We start from the raw sequence: 21091 nt of genomic DNA, 5'->3' as shown, positions 1-21091 counted from the left end.
ATGTGATCCTCCCCTGCCTGAACGAAGGAGGCTAGGGGAGAAGGCGGGGAAGCACCCTTGAGGGCAAAACCCCGATATTGGCAGCGGTCGGGTGAGTACCGGACCGCCGTTTAGGGGAGAGACGGCCGCCGCGGATCTCGCGATAGCCGCGAGATCCAAGATGGCCGCCGGCCGCGTGAGGAGAAGGTTCCCGCTCGCGGCCGCGAGCGAGATGCCGAACGCGGTAAAACACAGGTGAAATTAAAACAAACCCCGGCTACCCTCCACCCGTCCCCACAAGCCCCTGTAAGACAGTGAAACAGGTCCGCGCGGCGAGCGAGGCACAGAAAAGGCCGCGCCGCCCGCGGACCGCTGAGAGGGAAAGACTTCAAATAAAAAACAGGGACAGTTAGAAACAGAGAGGGGAAAAACGGGTACAAGTAGTCAGGGCAATAATGATGATAGAAAACTAACATAAACAGTACACATTAATGATTATCAAGCAGATTAATGTAATGAAGTAGTAGGAGAAAAATACTCTGACCTGTTGATGGCTGGAGCAGCAAAGAAAGAGGAAATGATGTCATAGACAGGCCCTTTTATGGGCAGCATATCTTTTTTCTCATTGGTTGTTACTGTTTCTATGCTGCTGGAGTTTTCAGTAAAGAAAGATATGCAAATATGAAGCCTCCTGTCATGTGGTAAAATTATATATATATCTATGTATATATAAATAAAAATAATATGAAATATACATATGTCCATATACATAATTACACAAATAATTTCATATATATATATACACACGTAGACTTCAAATATATAAATATGTATATATATTTAAATTCTACGTGCATATTTATGTAATATTTTTAAATAATTTTATCCTAACGCAACACTGTGATAACACACTACTGGGGGTAGTAACACAAAACTTTCATGCGATACAGGCCCCGAGACCTAAGTACGAGTCGTAAGTTCATGCCGGGCACAAGCAGCCTGTGATATGGAAAGTGGAGGGGATCTCATCTTTGATCTCATCACCAGCCTAAGAGGGCTTACAGCAAGGCTGGCTTTTCATGGGCCGGCAGAGGAGATGAAAGGATCTCCCCTGTCGGCCTTTGCCCACAGCCATCGAGGCCCACTGGGCATTTTCTGCAGAAGTCACCACTGCCCACCTGAAATCCCAAACCGCCCACCAGGTTGACTACCCCTGGGTTAGGTGTTTACAGCCACTAGTACAGGCATGTCCAACCCACGTCCATGGGCCGCATGCGGCCCAGAACAGCTGGCAGTGCAGCCCACCAGCGGAGGAACTACCTGCAAGCTGGTTCAGGGACCCAGTCAGACATCACGGCTCTGAAATAGCATGACCCTGCTCTGTATGATGCTGCAGTGCCGGCAAGAAGTGATTACAAGTCACAAACTGAAACTCCCATCAGACTGAGCCAGACACCACTGGATCCCAGGGAATTCACCCTCCTGCACCAAAAAGTATGTATTGTAAATTGTGATCTCTTTGTGTAGATTAAAGTATGTGTTATCTGTGTATGTATCTATCTGTGTGTATTATCTGTGTATGTATGTATCTATCTGTGTATGTTTGTATGTATCTATCTGTGTGTGTTATCTGTGTATGTATGTATGTATCTATCTGTGTGTGTTATCTGTGTTTGTATTATCTGTGTACGTATGTATGTATCTATCTATCTGTGTGTGTTATCTGTGTATGTATGTATGTATGTATCTATCTATGTGTTATCTGTGTTTGTATTATCTGTGTATGTATGTATCTGCGTATTTATCTGTGTATGTATAGATCTGTGTGTGTTATGTATCTGTGTGTGTTATCTGTGTATGTGTATGTATGTATTTGTGTGTGTGTTATCTGTGTGTGTATGTATTTGTGTGTGTGTGTGTGTTATGTATCTGTGTGTTATCTGTGTATGTATCTGCGTATTTATCTGTGTAAGTATAGATCTGTGTATTTGTGTATCTGTGTATGTATAGATCTGTGTATTTATGTATCTGTTAGTATGTGTGTGTGTTATCTGTGTGTGTATGTATTTGTGTGTGTGTGTTATGTATCTATCTGTGTGTTATCTGTGTATGTATGTATTTGTGTGTGTGTTATCTGTGTGTGTATGTATCTGCGTATTTATCTGTGTATGTATAGATCTGTGTATTTATGTATCTGTGTTAGTATGTGTGTGTTATCTGTGTATGTATGTATCTGTGTGTGTATTCTACATATTACACTGAGCAGCTAACACACGTATCGAACAGAACTATCTGCAGCATGAAAGAACCACAGCGAGTCTATTAGTGACGTCAGTGCACCGCTCGCAGGGTCATTATAGGGAAATTTGATAGAACACCGAATAACAATAGAGCGGCACGAGATTTCCGAGGAGGAGTTACTGACGTCAACGAACGGCGACCGTTTCCATGGCGACGGCGACACCTTCTGTCACACGTCTGTCGCAAGAGCCGCTGCTGTGCAGCCGTATCCATGGAAACCAGTGGAACAAACCAAGCCGCAGAGCCGCGATGGGGGGAATTTCATAGAAAGAGAGTGGCCACCAACAATAACTAATTAAACAGGTAACAGACTTATCCAAACTGCAAAAACTCAATGTCAGCATCCTGAATGGACTGCATGCCGCCTAGCTAGGAAACATTATAATATATAGCCATCTCCCAGCATGGCACTGATACATATATAATAATAATATAAACCAGATAAAGATGTATGGTGGGTAATTAATATGTTGTTGTTGTGTGTCTGATTGTTGCTTTGTGTCATGTGTCTCATTAACCCATGCTTTGATTATTTATTACCTCTATAATAGATCTATTTAATATGATGTCTGCATTGTTTATCTGACTATTTAATAATTTGTTAATTAATAGAGCTGCTATTCTAATATATATATATATATATATATATATATTGCATTCTAGTTAAAGTGGAGCGACCACTACATAGATATATGCACAAGCTGACACATTTTCAACAGCATGGTGTGTGCTGTATATTACTAAAAAAAAAAAAGATATATATTTTGATTATCATGCCATGCCAGGCACGATATGTAAATTAAATTAATTCTGGTAACATTATATATTATACAGGTGCATGTATGGCGCTACTGTAGAAATGCCCGTGCATACATGTGCTTGTATGGAATACCATCTGTAGATGCTCGAGGGCGCCCAATTTATCATGGCGTGGCAAAGTCACCCTGTATGTATGTAGGCGGTTAATAGGATTTTACATAACTTCTTCTGAATTATTCACTTCAGCACGTGCTTCTGGAGTGAGGGAACAAGAAACTGTCACCTCTGGAGAGAAGAAGGGTTGCTAGACACACCAGGTTTCCTTGGATAAATATTAGTTCTTCATGTTGATAGGCAGCAGTATGTAGAATTCATATGCTGCATGATTCCTCAATAATGAATTACTTGGTTTTCAACCAGCAGTGTTTCAATTCTAAATACTGCAGGACAGGAATTTTACTGTGCTGCCTATCAATAAGTGATAAATGTCCAGAAAAACATGGTGGATCTGACAACTCTAAAAGTGAATGTGTCACACCAAAGTTATTTTTTTTTGCTTTAAAACTGTTATTTTTATATATTTTTTATTTTGTTTTTAGATTGTACTACATGTATACTCTACAGTTGACTTAACAATTTTTTTTTTAACCCCTTAAGGACACATGACATGTGTGACATGTCATGATTCCCTTTTATTCCAGAAGTTTGGTCCTTAAGGGGTTAAATTTGCCTTGTACATCTGGCATGCTTGTGATACCAAGTGCATAAATTTATTGTAAATTTCGCATTTTTGCAATGTACTTGTTTAAAAGGAAACAATATGTTCAAAATGACCCCCTATTCATAATACATTATATTGAAATGCATTTAAAATAATGTAAATGATTAAATACATAAATAAATGAATAAAAAAAAGATAATTATCATTTACGTTTCAGTTCAGGGGGCCACTCGGCAGCTGTAGGCAGACTCCTACCTCAGCAAGAAGAGATGTGCTGATCAGGAGAATCTTGCTGTGGTAAAGGGTCTGCTCTTATCCGATAAACACCCACACGGATATTTTATTCCCCAGGAGCAGTTCCACTCATCACATAAGATGAACTTAAAGGGACACGCCACTTCATTGGCTACAATAATAAATACATAAAATTCACTGTTTAATAGATATACCCCCAATGAAAACATGCATGTATTTAATTATGCATTTTATTCCTTGGGGGTATATCTAAACAGCTTGCAAAAGCTGCAGATCTCTTTTCTGACGCCTTTGCAAGCCCTCCCCTTCTCCCGACCCCCCCAGACTTTCTGTGGCTGTCCAATCACAGATTTCCCAATGCAGCTCAATGAGAAGTCTTTGCAAGGCAGGTGCTCTGGGCAATGGCTGCCTCTTGAGTTTAGCTTCACTGAGCTACCAGGACGTAACAGGAATGTCTGTCTGATTGACAGCCACGGGGGTATAACCAGGTTAATATATAAAAATGCCAATTGCTATTGAAATCTGCAACTTTTGTAAAATGAAAAAAAACAGAACACACTCTTCAGACATAAAGCATTTCAGCAAGCTAACAGAGTAGTGTGTAACAAAGTTAGTTTCTCCAGCAAACCTTTAATCTGTCACCTGGATGCACAACATTTTTGCCCTATGAAGCCTTGAGATGGATGGCTTGTCAGTGCTCAGACATCTACAGAGCAATGCTGTATGCTTGTGTCCCTATTCTGACATTCCTTCAGTAGTGCCGTACATGTGCCACCCAGTGCAGGCTTTTATTTAATTTACATGCCTTGCAAATCTGCTAGCACAATCTATAGATGGCACTTATATTGGACTGTGAATTTTAAATAAATTGCGTAACCGTTAACCAATAGCCAGGTTTTAGTTAGCTATCGGCTAAATGTCACTTATGACAGCTCCGCTTTCACTGAATAAATATTGTTAATATATTACTTAAAGGGACACTCCAGGCACCCAGACCACTTCTGCTCATTGGAGTGGTCTGGGTGCCAACTCCCACTACCCTTAACCCTGCAACTGTTACATTGCAGGGTTAACTCCACCTCTAGTGGCTGTCTATTAGACAGCCACTAGAGGTCACTTCCTGGGTTCTAGCACAGGTTTCCTGTGCTAGAGCGTCGCTGGACGTCCTCACGCTGTGTGAGGACCTCCAGCGTCGCTCAAAACCCCATTGGAAAGCATTGGAATGATTTTTCAATGCTTTCCTATGGGGAGACGTAATGCGCATGCGCGGCATTTCCGCGCATGCGCATTAGGTCTCCTCGGCCGGTGAGCGAGATTAGTCTCGCCCACCGGCCGACGTAATCACTAGGAGGAGCGTCGCGGAGGCGGAGACAGCGGCGAGGGACATCGCCGCTGTCCCAGGTAAGTGACTGAAGGGGTTTTCACCCCTTCAGTAACCGGGGATTGGTGGGTGGGAGGGAGAGGGACCCTCCAGTGCCAGAAAAACGTATCGTTTCCCTTTAAGGCAGGGCTCACAATTTCAAGTCACATGCTGTTAGCCAGGTTTAAAGGTTATTTGCCACTGCAAACCTACTTCTGTACTCAGGGCCGGACTGGGACAAAAATTCAGCCAGGGCATATAAAGGCAGAGCAGCCCAAGGATGGGAGCGGCTTGAGAGAGTGCGTGTTGTGTCATCACCAGTGACATGCATGCCTCTCCAAAGTGGATATATCTGTTTAATGCCCCCAACACAGCCAATGTGTAGAGTTGGGGGCATAGGGGTGTGTGTGTGGGGAGAGGACAGGGGATGTTGTGTGAGAGGGGAATAGGAGATCTAGAGTGTGGAAGGGAGACATTGGACTGCAGAGTGTGAGAAGGGGACATGGAGCTACAGGGCATAAGAGGGGGGACATGGGCTGCAGGATGTGATAGGGGGCATTGTGATGTAATTCCAGTAAAATACAAGTTTAGCAGGCTAAGATTGCCACAAGGCATATGTATGTATATGTGTTTGTAGTATCAGTTAGTTAATTACACGTAGCTAAGATACTGTTATCACTGTACTGACCAGGTGCAGGAATGTAAGAACTGGAATTACGCGTCCCTCTCCTTTGTATCAGATGAGCCACGTGGTTAGACCGGATGGATGAGTTTAGACTCTATTTATTAAATAGGTTAAGGGTATGTGTGGGTGTAGTTAATTGTGGGAGGAGCTACAGTGCTATATAAGGAATGTACTCTATGTATTCAGTACTCAGACTTTGCTGTATTTTGGTGACGCTAGTCCCTCTGAGTCCCGATCGGTGATCCAATAAAGAATCTCTTCCTTCCTGAAGAAACCTGTGTCCATCTCTCTGTGCTTGGCTTCCGTCAGTTTCTCCGGTATCATTTGGTGCATTGGCCGGGAAACTCATCGTTCAACGGTAGCTGAGAGGCAGAGGCGTGAGACGGTCTATCTTTGCCCACGTTCTCTACGGCTGCACCCCTGAACTTCTGCGTGGACCTCCCTTCGTCTCGGCGCCACTGGTCTGTTGTCCAGGAGATCATCGGCCTCTACGTGAGAAGTGCTGGGGTGTCCCCGTCGATGAGTGTGAACTCAGGTTCAGGAACGAGGAGGTAAGACAACTGCTGTTTTAGACGGCAGGACCCACTAGGGGTATACCGATTGTGCGGTAGGCCCAAAGGGGTTTTGAATCAGTGTATCTGCCCCCTCTGTCGGAGGGAAGGAGCGAAGGCGCACCGCTCGATCGAACGCTCTTTAGTCAGACCGTTTGATTTGGTTAGTCAGGCGGGGTCCTGGTGTAAATAGCCCTAGCCGGACACCGGTGTCTTGTCTAGACTAGCGTTCTAGGGTGTATATTACGTTCGCTAGGTCGGAGGGACCGGGAGACTAAGCGGCGCCTGTGTAAATTCGGTTCGCTAGTTCTCATCCTATCTGGGCTAAGTGGGAAGGCGTGTAAATTTGGAACCCACTAGACTTTTGATAGTGCGACTAAGAGGCGCCTGTGTAAATTCGGTTCTCTAGCTCGCTATATATGTGGTGATTGGGCAGTGTGGCTAACCAAAACGGGTGTATATAGTTTTAGGTAGTCCATTCAAGGTACTGGCCAATAGTTTAGTTGGGAATTGTAAATGTGTTAACGATTGTTTTAGTAAAGTGTATATCTTGTTAGATAGCGCGAGCTCAGCCGTCTAGCGAGAGTGTTAATAGTGTGTTGCTGTATTATAGTGCACGGTACCATAACCCTGTATATTTACTGACATTATATAATAAGTACTAATCATTGTCGTCCATTGCATGTTTAACACCATAACCACTAATAATTGTATTGTGACCTTAACTTGTGCTTTGACCTATGCTAACCGTACTGTAACCGCTATTTGTAAAAGACGATGTTACTGGGGTGTGTTATAGACGGGTAATTCGTATATAGAGAATTATAGCGTGGGTGACTGTATAGTTACGCCAAAGGGCATAATATTGATTATATAGTGACTGGTGTAACAGCTGTGTGTGTACGGGAATTCCCTGAGTGTTTATTGTTATTGTGTACGTTTCACTTGGTAACCGTACCACGTGGTGCTGTTGCCAGAGGAAACGGGTGTGACTGTTGAATAGTACGCGTGTATAGTATTCGTTGTCGACGACGTTCCATTGTTAAGTATGGGTGCGTCGCAGTCAACGATTCCGGATCCCTTAGGATGTATGGTTAAGAATTTTAAAAAGGGATTCAAAGTTTGTGATTTTGGGGTAAAGATGTCTCCTGTACGTTTGGTCACTTTGTGTACTAGGGAGTGGCCTACTTTGGTTGCGGCATGGCCGCCACGTGGCAGTTTGGATCCAACTCTGGTACAGCGCTTACACGTGGCTGTATCGGGTAGGCCTGAACTTTACGGCCAGTTTCCTTATATTGACTGTTGGAGACAGGCCGTAAATGACTCGCCAAAATGGCTCCAGACATGCCACGAGGAGCAGTGTCGCCTCATGGTAGCTAGGACTTGCTCGTCCACTAGGACTGGTGTTAGGCCCATTTTGGACACGCCCCCTGAGTCCGAGATCCCTTTGCCGCCCCCTTACTTTCCGTTAAGAAGAAGTGACGCAAACGCAGGAAGTCCTGCACCCCTCCCCTCATTACCCTCATCCACTTCCGCTTCCTCCTCCAGTACAGGATCCACCCCCCCTCGTACTAAATCTCCCCTTCCGGAACCAGAATCCACCCCCATTAGAAACGAATATCCTGATTTGGCGCCACTTCAGACTTCCGGTCAAGCTTCATCTAGCTCGGCTCGAAGTGTTTTATTTACGACCTTTTCCCAAAACCGACCTCCCACATCCCCATACCCTATCTCTCCCCGACCGGAACCCATGACTGACGCCTCTCTACGTAGCCCCATCCAAACCCGACAGTTGACTGGTGCCCAACAATTAAAGCACTATCAGATGCCTCTTCGTCTGAATCCCGGGTCAGCTTATATCGATGCCGCAGGTCAAATGGCACACGCTGACCCAGTCTTCGTATATGTCCCATTTACCACAACCGATCTTTTAAACTGGAAGACCCATAATTCCTCGTATACTGAGAAACCACAAGCTATGACTGATCTGTTCACCTCAATAGTACAGACGCATAATCCGACATGGGCTGATTGCCAGCAGTTACTAATGACTTTATTTAACAATGAGGAAAGGACAAGAATAAATCAAGCAGCCATTAAAGCATTAGAGGATAGAGCCCGTGCTTTGAACCAAGCCAATCCAGCAGCATGGGCCGCGACACACTATCCCAACACCGATCCCGATTGGAACGTAAATGGTGCTGATATGGTTCAACTCAGAGCCTATAGAGACGCTATAATTGCTGGCATGAAAGCCGGAGGAAAGAAAGCCATTAACATGTCGAAGACAGTTGAGGTGATCCAGAAAAGCGATGAAGCGCCCAGTGTCTTTTATGACCGATTATTGGAGGCATACCGCTTGTATACCCCCTTTAATCCGGAAGACGCAGACAATTCCCGAATGGTTAACTCCGCCTTTGTCAGCCAAGCATACGGAGATATTAAGCGCAAGCTACAAAAGTTAGAAGGGTTTGCAGGTATGTCCATCACCCAACTAATGGAGGTAGCAAATAAGGTCTATATGAACAGGGATACAGAAAGTAAGAAAGAGGAAGAGCGCAAGATGCGTAAAAAGGCTGATATGCTAGCGGTAGCGATCGCAGGCGTAGATAAACGGGGCCCAGATAGAGGCAATAATAGATGGAGTAGGGAGCCTTTGAGTAGGGATCAATGCGCGTATTGCAAGGAAGAAGGGCATTGGAGGAACGAATGTCCGCAAAGAGAGCAGTACGAGAGAGACCAACCCAGGGCAGGCTACGGAAACTTTAGAGGTAGAGCGAGAGGTAGAGGAGGCCCCGGAGGGAGTAATGGTTATAGAGGGAGTAATGGGAACAGAGGAAGTGTTAGGGAAGACAGGTATATTCCAGCAGCGCAAAGGTCCCGCGATAGAGAAGGTAGGGACTTTGTAGGATTGGCTGACACTGTCATGGAGGACTATTGATACCGACCGGGCTCCATCCCCCTTGGTCGAGCGGAGCCTATGGTCGATGTATCAATAGGGGGGAAAAGGAGTGCGTTCATGATCGACACTGGTGCTGAACATTCAGTGGTGACTAATCTAGTTGCTCCTCCATCTGGAAGGACTATTACTGTGATAGGAGCAACTGGAAGAAGTGCTGAAAAACCGGTTCTTAAAAGTCGACTCTGTACATTGGGAGGCCACGTAGTAAAACACCAATTCCTTTATATGCCTGAATGTCCAGTCCAATTGCTGGGACGTGATATGCTATCAAAATTACAAGCGCAGATTACGTTCCTACCAAATGGAACAACATCCTTAAAGTTTAATGGACCTTCAGGTATTATGACTTTATCCGTACCAAAGGAAGAAGAGTGGCGACTTTATACAGTGTTGACTAGCCAAAACCCTAGGAGTGATGAGACATTGTTTAACATACCAGGAGTTTGGGCAGAGAACAACCCACCAGGACTGGCCCGCAATATTCCACCAATAAAAATTGAACTGAAACATGGGGTTTATCCAGTGAGCCTAAGACAATATCACATTCCGCAGAAGGCTAAGAAGAACATCCAATCCTATCTGGATAAGTTCATACGGTATGGTATCCTAAAATTCTGTACTTCCCCCTGGAACACCCCATTGCTGCCTGTTCAAAAGCCCGGTACAGATGAGTATCGACCTGTACAGGACTTAAGAGCAGTCAATGATGCGGTTGTTAGCATACATCCAGTTGTACCCAATCCATATAACCTGCTTGCTTTAATTCCGGGCGGGGCTACTTACTTCACAGTCTTAGATCTCAAAGATGCCTTCTTTTGCCTCCGAATTGCCGCAGAAAGCCAATGTATTTTCGCTTTCCAATGGGAGAACGCTGTAACGGGCTCAAAACGCCAAATGACTTGGACAAGACTGCCCCAAGGGTTTAAAAATTCACCTACCCTATTTGGTTCAGCTCTAAGTCAAGATCTACTGGATTTCGAGTCTATCCCAGGAGAATGTGTATTGTTACAATATGTAGATGACTTGTTGATAGCAGCAGTTACAAAAGAAAAATGTCAGCAAGCAACGCACGATCTACTACATATTCTCTGGAAGGCAGGATACAAGGTGTCCAGGAAGAAGGCTCAGTTGTGTTTGCCAACTGTCAAGTATCTGGGATTCCATATCTCTGAAGGTCAAAGGATTATGGGGCCAGAGAGAAAAGAAGCTGTCTGCCAAATACCAATACCCAAGAATAGAAGACAAGTGCGAGAATTCTTGGGGGCAGCAGGCTTCTGTAGGATATGGATTCCCAGCTATGCGATACTGGCAAAACCTCTGTACGCAGCCATCAAAGGTACAGAGCACGACCCCTTCTTATGGACCCAAGAACAGCAAACGGCATTTGAAGATGTGAAGAAGGCTTTGATGAGTGCCCCAGCATTAGGTCTACCTGATCACACACGACCATTCTACTTATATGTACACGAGCAAAGAAGAATGGCTGTGGGAGTATTGACACAGTACTTGGGATCATGGCAAAGACCTGTTGCCTACATGTCTAAGCAACTGGATGCAGTGGCCAGCGGACTTCCACCTTGTCTAAGAGCCGTAGCTGCAGCCGCCCTGCTAGTAGCTGAAGCCGATAAACTCACTCTGGGTCAAGAACTTTATGTACGAGTCCCACATGCAGTACAGACGTTGTTGGATTACAAAGGAAATCATTGGTTTAGTAACAGCCGTATGACCAAGTATCAAGCAATGTTGTGTGAAAACCCAAGAGTGCATTTAGAGACTGTAAACACCTTAAATCCAGCTACCCTTTTGCCGCAACCTACTGAAAGTCAACATGATTGTTTGGAAGTAATGGATGAAGTATTTTCAAGTAGACCAGATCTTCGTGATTTTCCCATCCAGAACCCCGATGTTCAATATTACACCGACGGCAGTAGTTATGTGAAAGAAGGGATCCGCTATGCAGGATATGCAGTGACAACAATAGACAAGGTGATAGAAGCTCGGCCACTGGCGAAAGGAACATCAGCACAAAAGGCAGAATTAATAGCACTAACACGAGCGTTACAATTGGCTGAAGGTTTAAGAGTAAATATCTATACGGACTCTAAGTATGCGTTTTTAACCACTCATGCCCACGGAGCTTTGTATAAAGAAAGAGGACTACTGAATTCAGAAGGCAAAGAAATCAAGTACGCAGCTGAAATCCTACAACTATTGGAAGCAGTGTGGGAGCCGAAAGAAGTCGGTATCATACATTGTCGAGCGCATCTGAGAGGAGATGGTGATGTAACCAAGGGAAATCGGATGGCAGATAGTGCAGCTAAGCGTGCTGCTGAATCAGGAAGACAGGAGTATGTGGGGCATATAGCTGCTCTTATACCAACTCCACTGTCCCAATGGACTCCAGTTTATACAGCTCAAGAAGAGGAGTGGTTAAAGACTGAACCGGGAAAGTATTTGGAGAACAAGTGGTATCAGCTAGAAGATGGAAGAATAGTCATACCAGCATCACTAGCGGTAGAAATTGTCCAAAATTATCACAACGGGACACATTCTGGGAGAGACAGTACTGAAGAATCTCTCAGGAAACATTTCTACATACCAAGATTGTCCAACTTGACTCAGGCCATTGTACGCAGATGTGTAACGTGTGCTAAGAATAATGCAAGACAAGGACCAGTAAAGCCACCAGGAGTCCAGTTTATGGGGGGACTCCCCATGTCCGATCTACAAATAGACTTTACAGTAATGCCTAAATCGGGTGGACATCGTTACCTGTTGGTAATTGTGTGCACCTATTCAGGCTGGGTAGAAGCATGTCCTACTCGTACAGAGAAAGCAGGAGAAGTTGTAAGATTCCTGCTACGAGAAATAATACCCCGATATGGACTACCCTGTTCTATAGGATCGGACAATGGTCCAGCTTTTGTTCATCAGTGCCTACAACAACTGACTCATATGCTTGGTATAAAGTGGAGGCTTCATACTGCATATAGACCCCAGAGTTCTGGTAAGGTAGAGAGAATGAATAGAACTATAAAGAACCAGTTGGCTAAAATGTGTCAGGAAACCCAACTTAAGTGGAACGTTCTCTTACCCATAGCTTTATTGCGAATCCGCAGTACCCCTACCAGAAGGATGGGCCTCTCTCCTTTTGAAATCATGTATGGGCGACCACCTCCCGTACTTGGTAACTTAAGGGGGGACTTGAGTCAGTTGGGAGAAGGAATTACCCGGCAGCAGGTTGTAGAGTTGGGTAAGACTATGGAGGAGGTACAGAAATGGGTACAAGATAGATTACCTGTGAATATTTATCCCCCTGTTCATAGTTATCATCCAGGAGACCAAGTGTGGATTAAAGAGTGGAATAATGTACCGTTAGGGCCCAAGTGGAGAGGTCCTTATGTTGTTCTTTTGTCTACCCCTACAGCGATAAAAGTAGCCGAAGTAACTCCGTGGATACATCACTCCAGGGTTAAACCAGCAGCAGTCGATTCTTGGCAAATTACAGCAGATCCAGAGAATCCCTGCAAGATCCGGTTGAAACGCACTACTCAGTCGGAGTAACGAGGAATTATTGTGGATTACAAATTTTATTGTTACAGGTGTGAGTGAGAAGGCCATAATAAAGCCTGTCCGCTTACCAACACATAGTGTATAAGCCAGGAAAGTCTCGAAGGGACACCTGTGAAGACGAGCAGAACTCCATTCCCTGCAGCCCTCACATCCTGGAAGCTGAGGTTCCATCGCACGGACGAAGACTGAGGATGACGGCGAAAGATGTGCTTTTGATTGTGTTTATTTATATGTGTTTTTATATTCAGGAAGGTAGAGGTACCGACACTCCTAGCTGTGAGGTATGCATTAAGACTACGAGAACAGGTAACCATATTTCCCAAACCCTAATTTGGCATTCACAATACGAATGTAAAGGAGAGGTATCAAGATGTAGATACCTAAATATAGACTATAGTGTGTGCCATTTAGGAGTAGGAGAACCTAAGTGCTTCAGTCCAGAGTATCAACCTCGTACAATTTGGTTGACTCTCAGGAATGGAGATCCTCAGGGGACCCTAATTAATAAGACGGTGTTAGAATCCGTACATTCTTCGGGTGTTCTGCTATTTGATGCATGTAAGGCGATATCAAGTGGTAGAAAACCGTGGAATGTATGTGGGGATCTTAGATGGGAGAGGACGTATGGGTCTAATGATAAATATATTTGTCCCAGTAGTAAAAATAAATATGTGAGTCCTAGATGCCCAAATAAAGACTATAACTTTTGTCCATATTGGTCTTGTGTGGGGTGGGCGACTTGGGGACAGACAGTAGATAAAGACATGATAGTGACTAAGTTGCCGACTAGCCCTTATTGTAAGTCTATGGAATGCAACCCAGTCCATATACTTATTAATAACCCCGACAAGTTCCTAGATAAGTATGGAAATTTATTTGGGTTTCAGATATACGGGACGGGTTTAGATCCTGGGACATTATTGTTTATAGGAATAGAGACTGATACGGTATCCTCCCAGACTCATCAAGTATACCATTCCTTTTATGAAGAGATGAGTATAGATAATAAGATCCCCCATAACGCTAAAAACCTGTTCATTGACCTAGCTGAAAGTATTGCCGGTAGTCTTAATGTTACCAACTGCTATGTGTGTGGAGGTACTAACATGGGAGACCAATGGCCTTGGGAAGCAAAGGAGGTAATGTCCGGTTCTGAGGCAGTTGACCAACTAATATCTACACAAGCCGATTATCATTTGAGTGTTAGAGGTAAATCTGAGTGGAGATTAAAGACCTCCATCATAGGTTATGTTTGCATAGCAAGGAAAGGAATAATGTATAATACTTCTGTAGGAGAATTAACTTGTCTAGGGCAAAAAGCTTATGATGATAATACTAAAAATACAACTTGGTGGTCGGCTTCAAATGTCTCAGAACCATCTAACCCGTTTGCTAGATATGCCAGTTTAAAGGATGTGTGGTTTGATTTATCCATCACATCTACCTGGAGAGCCCCAGCAAATTTGTACTGGATCTGTGGTAAGAAAGCCTATTCGGAGTTGCCACAGGACTGGGAAGGGGCATGTGTGTTGGGTATGCTCAAACCATCCTTCTTCTTGTTACCGATTGAAACAGGTGAGACTTTAGGTGTTAAAGTGTATGATGTGAATCATAGGAAGAAAAGGGGACCCTTAGAGATAGGCACCTGGGAAGATAATGAATGGCCTCCCCAGCGTATCATAGATTATTATGGGCCAGCCACGTGGGCAGAAGATGGTACCTTTGGTTATAGAACCCCAATTTATATGCTCAACCGTATTATAAGATTACAGGCGGTGGTTGAGATTATTACTAATGAGACCTCACAAGCACTCAATCTTCTAGCGAAGCATAATACCAGGATGAGGACAGCAGTGTACCAAAATAGATTAGCCTTGGATTACCTTTTGGCAGTAGAGGGAGGTGTATGTGGGAAGTTTAACCTGAGCAATTGCTGTCTTCAAATAGATGACGAAGGGCAAGCAATAGCTGAGCTTACTAGCCATATGGTTAAACTAGTGCATGTGCCTACTCAGGTATGGAAAGGGTACAATCCAAGTAGTTGGTTTGGTAGCTGGTATGAGTGGTTTGGAGGGCTTAAGGCAGTGGTAGGTGGAGTCCTACTGATTTTACTGTTGTGTCTACTCCTACCGTGTCTTATACCCTTAGTAGTTAGGTCTGTGCAAAGCCTGATAGGAAGTATAGCAGAGAGGAAGGCTGCTGCACAGATAATGGCGATATATAAGTATAAGGCTCTAGATCAAGGAGAACCAATGCAGGAAGATGAGTGTTAAAAGATTCACATCATAAGATAAGTCTGGTCTGGTTCATGGTAACCTGAGGTATATGCAAACCAAGGTTAAGTGATGCCTCAAGTAATTGTGAAATATCAGAGGCATCAAAGGGGGGAATGTGATGTAATTCCAGTAAAATACAAGTTTAGCAGGCTAAGATTGCCACAAGGCATATGTATGTATATGTGTTTGTAGTATCAGTTAGTTAATTACACGTAGCTAAGATACTGTTATCACTGTACTGACCAGGTGCAGGAATGTAAGAACTGGAATTACGCGTCCCTCTCCTTTGTATCAGATGAGCCACGTGGTTAGACCGGATGGATGAGTTTAGACTCTATTTATTAAATAGGTTAAGGGTATGTGTGGGTGTAGTTAATTGTGGGAGGAGCTACAGTGCTATATAAGGAATGTACTCTATGTATTCAGTACTCAGACTTTGCTGTATTTTGGTGACGCTAGTCCCTCTGAGTCCCGATCGGTGATCCAATAAAGAATCTCTTCCTTCCTGAAGAAACCTGTGTCCATCTCTCTGTGCTTGGCTTCCGTCAGTTTCTCCGGTATCAGCATGGGGCTGCTGGGTGTGAGAGGGGAACATGAGCTGCTGGGTGAGGGGGCAGGAGCAGCTGTGGGTTAGGGGGGAGAGTCAGGCTGCTAGGAGTGAGGGGCTTCTGTGTGAGAGGGGGTAGGAGCTATTGAGAGGGGACTGCTGGGTTTACACCCCCATTCCCCTTCCTTACCTTGAGCCTTGGTAGGAGGAGGAGGAGTCGGGAAGGAATCATATTCCCAGTGTGCAGGCTGTGAGAGAGATCTAGAGCTCCCTCTATATGCCGGAGGTCAGGAAGCACCAGCCCTGGAACATCCCTTGATCTCCCCTGTTGGCCTCAGCCCCTGGACATCACGGCCCACCCAGTTTGCCCGATGGCCAGTCCGGGCCTGTCTGTACTATTACTCTGTATTTGTTGCCTTTACTATTATGGTGATAATGGAATAGCTTTTTTAATTCTATATTTGCAAGCAATATGGATAGCACAAACAAAAGATAGCATTGTAAATGTGAAGTATTTGGTTTAAAAATTAATCACAGTAAAGATTAGGAGAGCTATAGATTATTAAAACGGCACTGTCATGTTTGTTTTCTTTCAGTTTTCTTTTCCTTGCAACCCTTGTACCTTTATTATTACACTAACGGCCCCGCCTTTATTTATTATTCTCCATACCTGGGTGCAAGCCTCATGTAGGGAGAGCAGGCCCTTCTGTATGGCTAGTCCTTACTCCCTGTGCTCAGTCTCCTCAGCTACTGTCAGCTGGGAGTGGAAGCAACCCAGTAATAGAAATGCACGGGGACGATGATAGTGTTATTTTCCCTTTATCACTATCCACTCTCAGCTGACTCCTATCTAAAGATTGTTATGGAGGCCAGCAGACAGGCAAAACATTTGGGGCTACCAGATCCCACATTCAGGACTGTAGCCACCCAGGCCCCCTTCAGCAATGCACCGGAGACCTGATATGAGGTATATTTTCTTCTGCCCACATTCCCCAAGGCACACTTGAAAATTAGAGAAATCTCAATGTATTCTTAAATAAATCATTACAGGGGCTCCTGAGCAAAGCCGTGCTACTGTAAACATAGCTTTTAGACAAAAGCCAATGATAAGACTAAACAATCACCATCTGTTATATATAATGTTTACAAGTAGTAGTAGTATTTACAAGATAACTGTCACGGTGCCTAATCGGCACCTCAGTGGTGTGGTCACACTGCCCGATCAGGACCATGATGTTACCGCATCTAATCGGTGCGGTCACACTAAAGGAGGGAGAGGTTACTCACCTTACATCCAGAGCCTCTCCCTCCGCGCAGATCTTAATACAGGGGCCAGTTCCAGCGTTAGGAAGGATGCTGGACGCTGCAAGGCGGTGCTATATAATAACGCCGCCCACAATGACGTCACTAGTGACGTGAACGTGAAATACCCAATAGCAGGGTTTACTGGGTTATTTAAACCCAAACCTGCAATGGTTCAGTGCCCTGTCGTGGTTTCCATCCTGTTGGTTATCCGAGAGCACGTTCCTGATACTGTTTATTGGTTATTGATCTTGGCTTGGTTTGACTTCCCGTATTTCTGGTGTCCCTGACCCTCTAGCTTTGTTCTTATTGTATTTGTTCCTTTCTGTAATTCTGTCCTTGGCTCGTGACTGTTTATTCTATTACGTTAAAGGACCACTCTAGGCACCCAGACCACTTCAGCCTAATGAAGTGGTCTGGGTGCCAGGTCCAGCTAGGGTTAACTAATTGTTTTATAAACATAGCAGTTTCAGAGAAACTGCTATGTTTATCAATTAGTTAAGCCTTCCCCCTAATTCTCTAGTGGCTGTCTCACTGACAGCCGCTAGAGGCGCTTGCATGATTCTCACTGTGAGAGCACGCAAGCGTCCATAGGAATGCTTTCCTATGTGACCGGCTGAATGCGCGCGCAGCTCTTGACGCGCGTGCGCATTCAGCCGACGGGGAGGAACGGAGGCGGAGAGGAGGAGGAGAGCTCCCCGCCCAGCGCTGGAAAAAGGTAAGTTTTTAGCCCTTTCCCCTTTCCAGAGCCGGGCGGGAGTGGGTCCCTGAGGGTGGGGGCACCCTCAGGGCACTCTAGTGCCAGGAAAACGAGTATGCTTTCCTGGCACTAGAGTGGTCCTTTAAATCCGGCCATTCTAAGGCCCGGTAATATGTTACGGTTTGTCTTTGTTACGTGTTTTACTTAATTCTGCGTGTTGGGCCACTGGTTCGACCTGACAATAACAGTGTGGCTTAAGTCAATTAGCTTAGATCTTCAACTCTTGGAAAACTGCAACTCTGCAACGCTTGTGGTTCTTTGTCAGCATTGAAACTACTGTTTATCCCATCTGATTCAATGCTTCTAAGTGAAAACATTTAGACATTTTATCTGAGTAAAGACACGTGCACTCAAGTGGCAGCATATTCTTCATAAGATTTTATTTAATCAGAACAATAGTAAAACCAAGTTTATATCTCTGATAGTAAAGAGGAAGTGTTTATACTTGGAAACATTTCATTGTTATTAAAACTTTATGTTTTATTATTTTGTGCTTGAATGCTTCCTCTTTGTTATCAGTGTTCATGTACAGCCAGGTTTAACCCCTTAAGGACCAAACTTCTGGAATAAAAGGGAATCATGACATGTCACACATATCATGTGTCGTTAAGGGGTTAAAGAAACACTGTAGGCCCCCAGCCCACTTCATCTCAATGATGTGGTCTGTGTGCCATGTGCCCCGTGTTTTAACTCTGCAAGTGAAAACATTTTTGTTTTGCATGAACTAGAGGCACTTCAGTGAAATAACGGAGTAAAACTCTGCTATATCAGTCAGATGATCTGAGAAAACCATCGGATTTCTATGGGAAAGCATTGGATTGGCTGGGGTTATCAAGCTTGAGGTGGGACCAGAGGCGGAGAGCAGTGCGGAAAGAGAAAAAAAGGTAAGTTAACTTCTAACCCTCACGGGGGCGGGCCCAATCATCCAAAAAGTGACTAGGGCACTAGCGTGTTAGGAATACACATTTGTATTCCTAACACTATAGTGTTCCTTTAAATCTTGTACATCTATTTGTAACACTCCTTTTTGATGTAATATATAGCATCCTTTAACCAAGACCAAACTTCTGGAATAAAAGGGAATCATGACATGTCACACATGTCATGTGTCCTTAAGGGGTTAATGTGTGCCAGGCTCTGAACCCCAGTGTTTGGTAAGCTGGAACTCACTGGTCAGAGATGGGAAACCCCTCTGAGCATTACTTTCCACAAGATGTCCTTAAAGTAGGGATAGGCTCCCAGAAAGGATGCAAATTAATGGTCAAAATAAAAAATACAAATAAAAAGTATAGAAAATAAAATAAAAAATTCCAGGGACGAAGTCGTTTGGTTTAGTTTTTTTTCTCAGATAAAAGTTTGATTTAGTAATCAAGTTAATACCTTTCTCTCCCTCCCCTCAGGTTTTGTCTCTTATTAATCTCTTAATTCTTCTTCAAACCACTAATTAGCAGAAATGTTGGTAAATGGGCAATATGAGAATCATTTACAGCTGAATGTGTAGTAAAAATAAGCACTCTTATCTACCCTCAAATAATATTTCTTTCTTTGCAGATAAAGGTCCTTGAGAACAGTTAATTATGTCAGAGTAAACATGTCAGTAAATCATAGAGCAGCATCACCGAATAAGTCAATTGCTGTAGGACACCTGGATGAAGAACTCAAAGAACCTTACCCATTTTACAACAAAGCTAATCGGGATGAGCCGAGTGAATATGTTGGCGAGAATATATTGCAAATTGTAACGAAGCATGAAGTCCTAGAGAATAATAGCAGAAAGTATGCTTGGGAAGATCTAAATAATGAGAAGTATAGAGTTGGTGCATGGAGCCCTCAAAGTACAGAGAGGGGCCAGGATGACACAAGCAGGGAGGGAAGCTTGGACAATTTATATGTACAGGAAGTACAAAATGAAATGTTAGAATTCCAAAAGTGGTCAGATGGATCAAGCTACAAAGGAAACATTTCCATGGATCTTAAACTGGGCCATGGGGAGTTCAAATGGGTGAACGGAGAGGTAGGTGGCAATCTGGAGCATAAATCCCTACTTTTTTAATAGACAAAAATAGCCACTTTACTTATATGAATGTGAGTGGGGGGTTTGGCCTGGGGTGCGGCTGTTCTGAAAAATTTAAGACGACTTACCAATAAGAATTTATGCAACTAAAAAAGTAATTTAGAACAATATGTTATTTGCACAAATTGCTTTCTAAATCATTTATTGTTGACCCATTGCTGCAAATATAATCGCTGTGTTAATCACTCTGACACACCAACAATATGTAGTTCCTAGAAAAGAGGGACATTAGGATAGAAGAGAGGGACAGATGCATTTGGGCCCAAAATAGGTGCTGTACCTCCTAAATATGGATACTTGGGAGGAATGCTGGAGTGACTTAATTAAATTGCTACTGTACATTGTACATGCCACTAGTCTATATTGCGGACAACCCTGCATTACATTAATACTAACTGTCATTTTCCACAATTAGATCGCCAGTGTGTAATCTGGTTGTTCCCTTTCTTTCCAAGTACATTCACTGAGAAACAATGGCTTTTTCCTGGCTTTTAACTTTGTTATGAGCAGTTTTCTATGGAGTTATTACAATGGACCCGTCACTTTTAAATTTGTTACATAATAACGTTTTCCCTGTTTAAATTTAGGATTTTCTGTCCCTTTTTTCCCAAAACGTACAATATTTTTGTAGATGAAATAGTAGGTTATTAAAGCTGTATTATATTGGAAAGGGTTGTCTGCTTGTGCTATATCTTATACATTATTTACTATCCTGGGCTCAAGGTTACTTCCCAACTCTTCAAATCTGTTTCGATAGTAGGAGTTTTGGACTCCAGTCCCACTGTTAGATTTTTATTTTCCCTAACATAAGGATTGAGTGCATCATTAAACAATCACTTAGCAAAACTATTTCCTGATTAGCTTCCTGTCCAATTTTGCAAATGCACATTGGATTGACATGCACTTTTTATGACTGCATGAATCAATGGCATGCCCCACTCCCACCTGTCTCTCCATTTCTAATTTCATACCTATCAATTTTAGGA

General features: G+C 43.7%; 1 protein-coding gene across 1 annotated transcript in view; it reads left to right on the top strand.

Moving 5' to 3' along the window:
- Positions 1-2417: 2417 nt before the first annotated feature.
- The window catches only part of ANKMY1 (ankyrin repeat and MYND domain containing 1), a 57940-nt gene continuing 39266 nt past the window's right edge, over positions 2418-21091 (top strand). The window contains exons 1-2 of the mRNA XM_063442348.1: positions 2418-2583; positions 19583-20045. Of these exons, the coding sequence (XP_063298418.1) occupies positions 19623-20045 (423 nt within the window). The 5' untranslated portion in view covers positions 2418-2583; positions 19583-19622. The remainder of the gene's footprint in view (positions 2584-19582; positions 20046-21091) is intronic.

Source organism: Pelobates fuscus, chromosome 2 (genome assembly GCF_036172605.1).
Source record: "Pelobates fuscus isolate aPelFus1 chromosome 2, aPelFus1.pri, whole genome shotgun sequence".
NCBI classification, from domain to species: Eukaryota; Metazoa; Chordata; class Amphibia; order Anura; family Pelobatidae; genus Pelobates; species Pelobates fuscus.
This window is presented reverse-complemented; position numbering and strand designations above follow the sequence as displayed.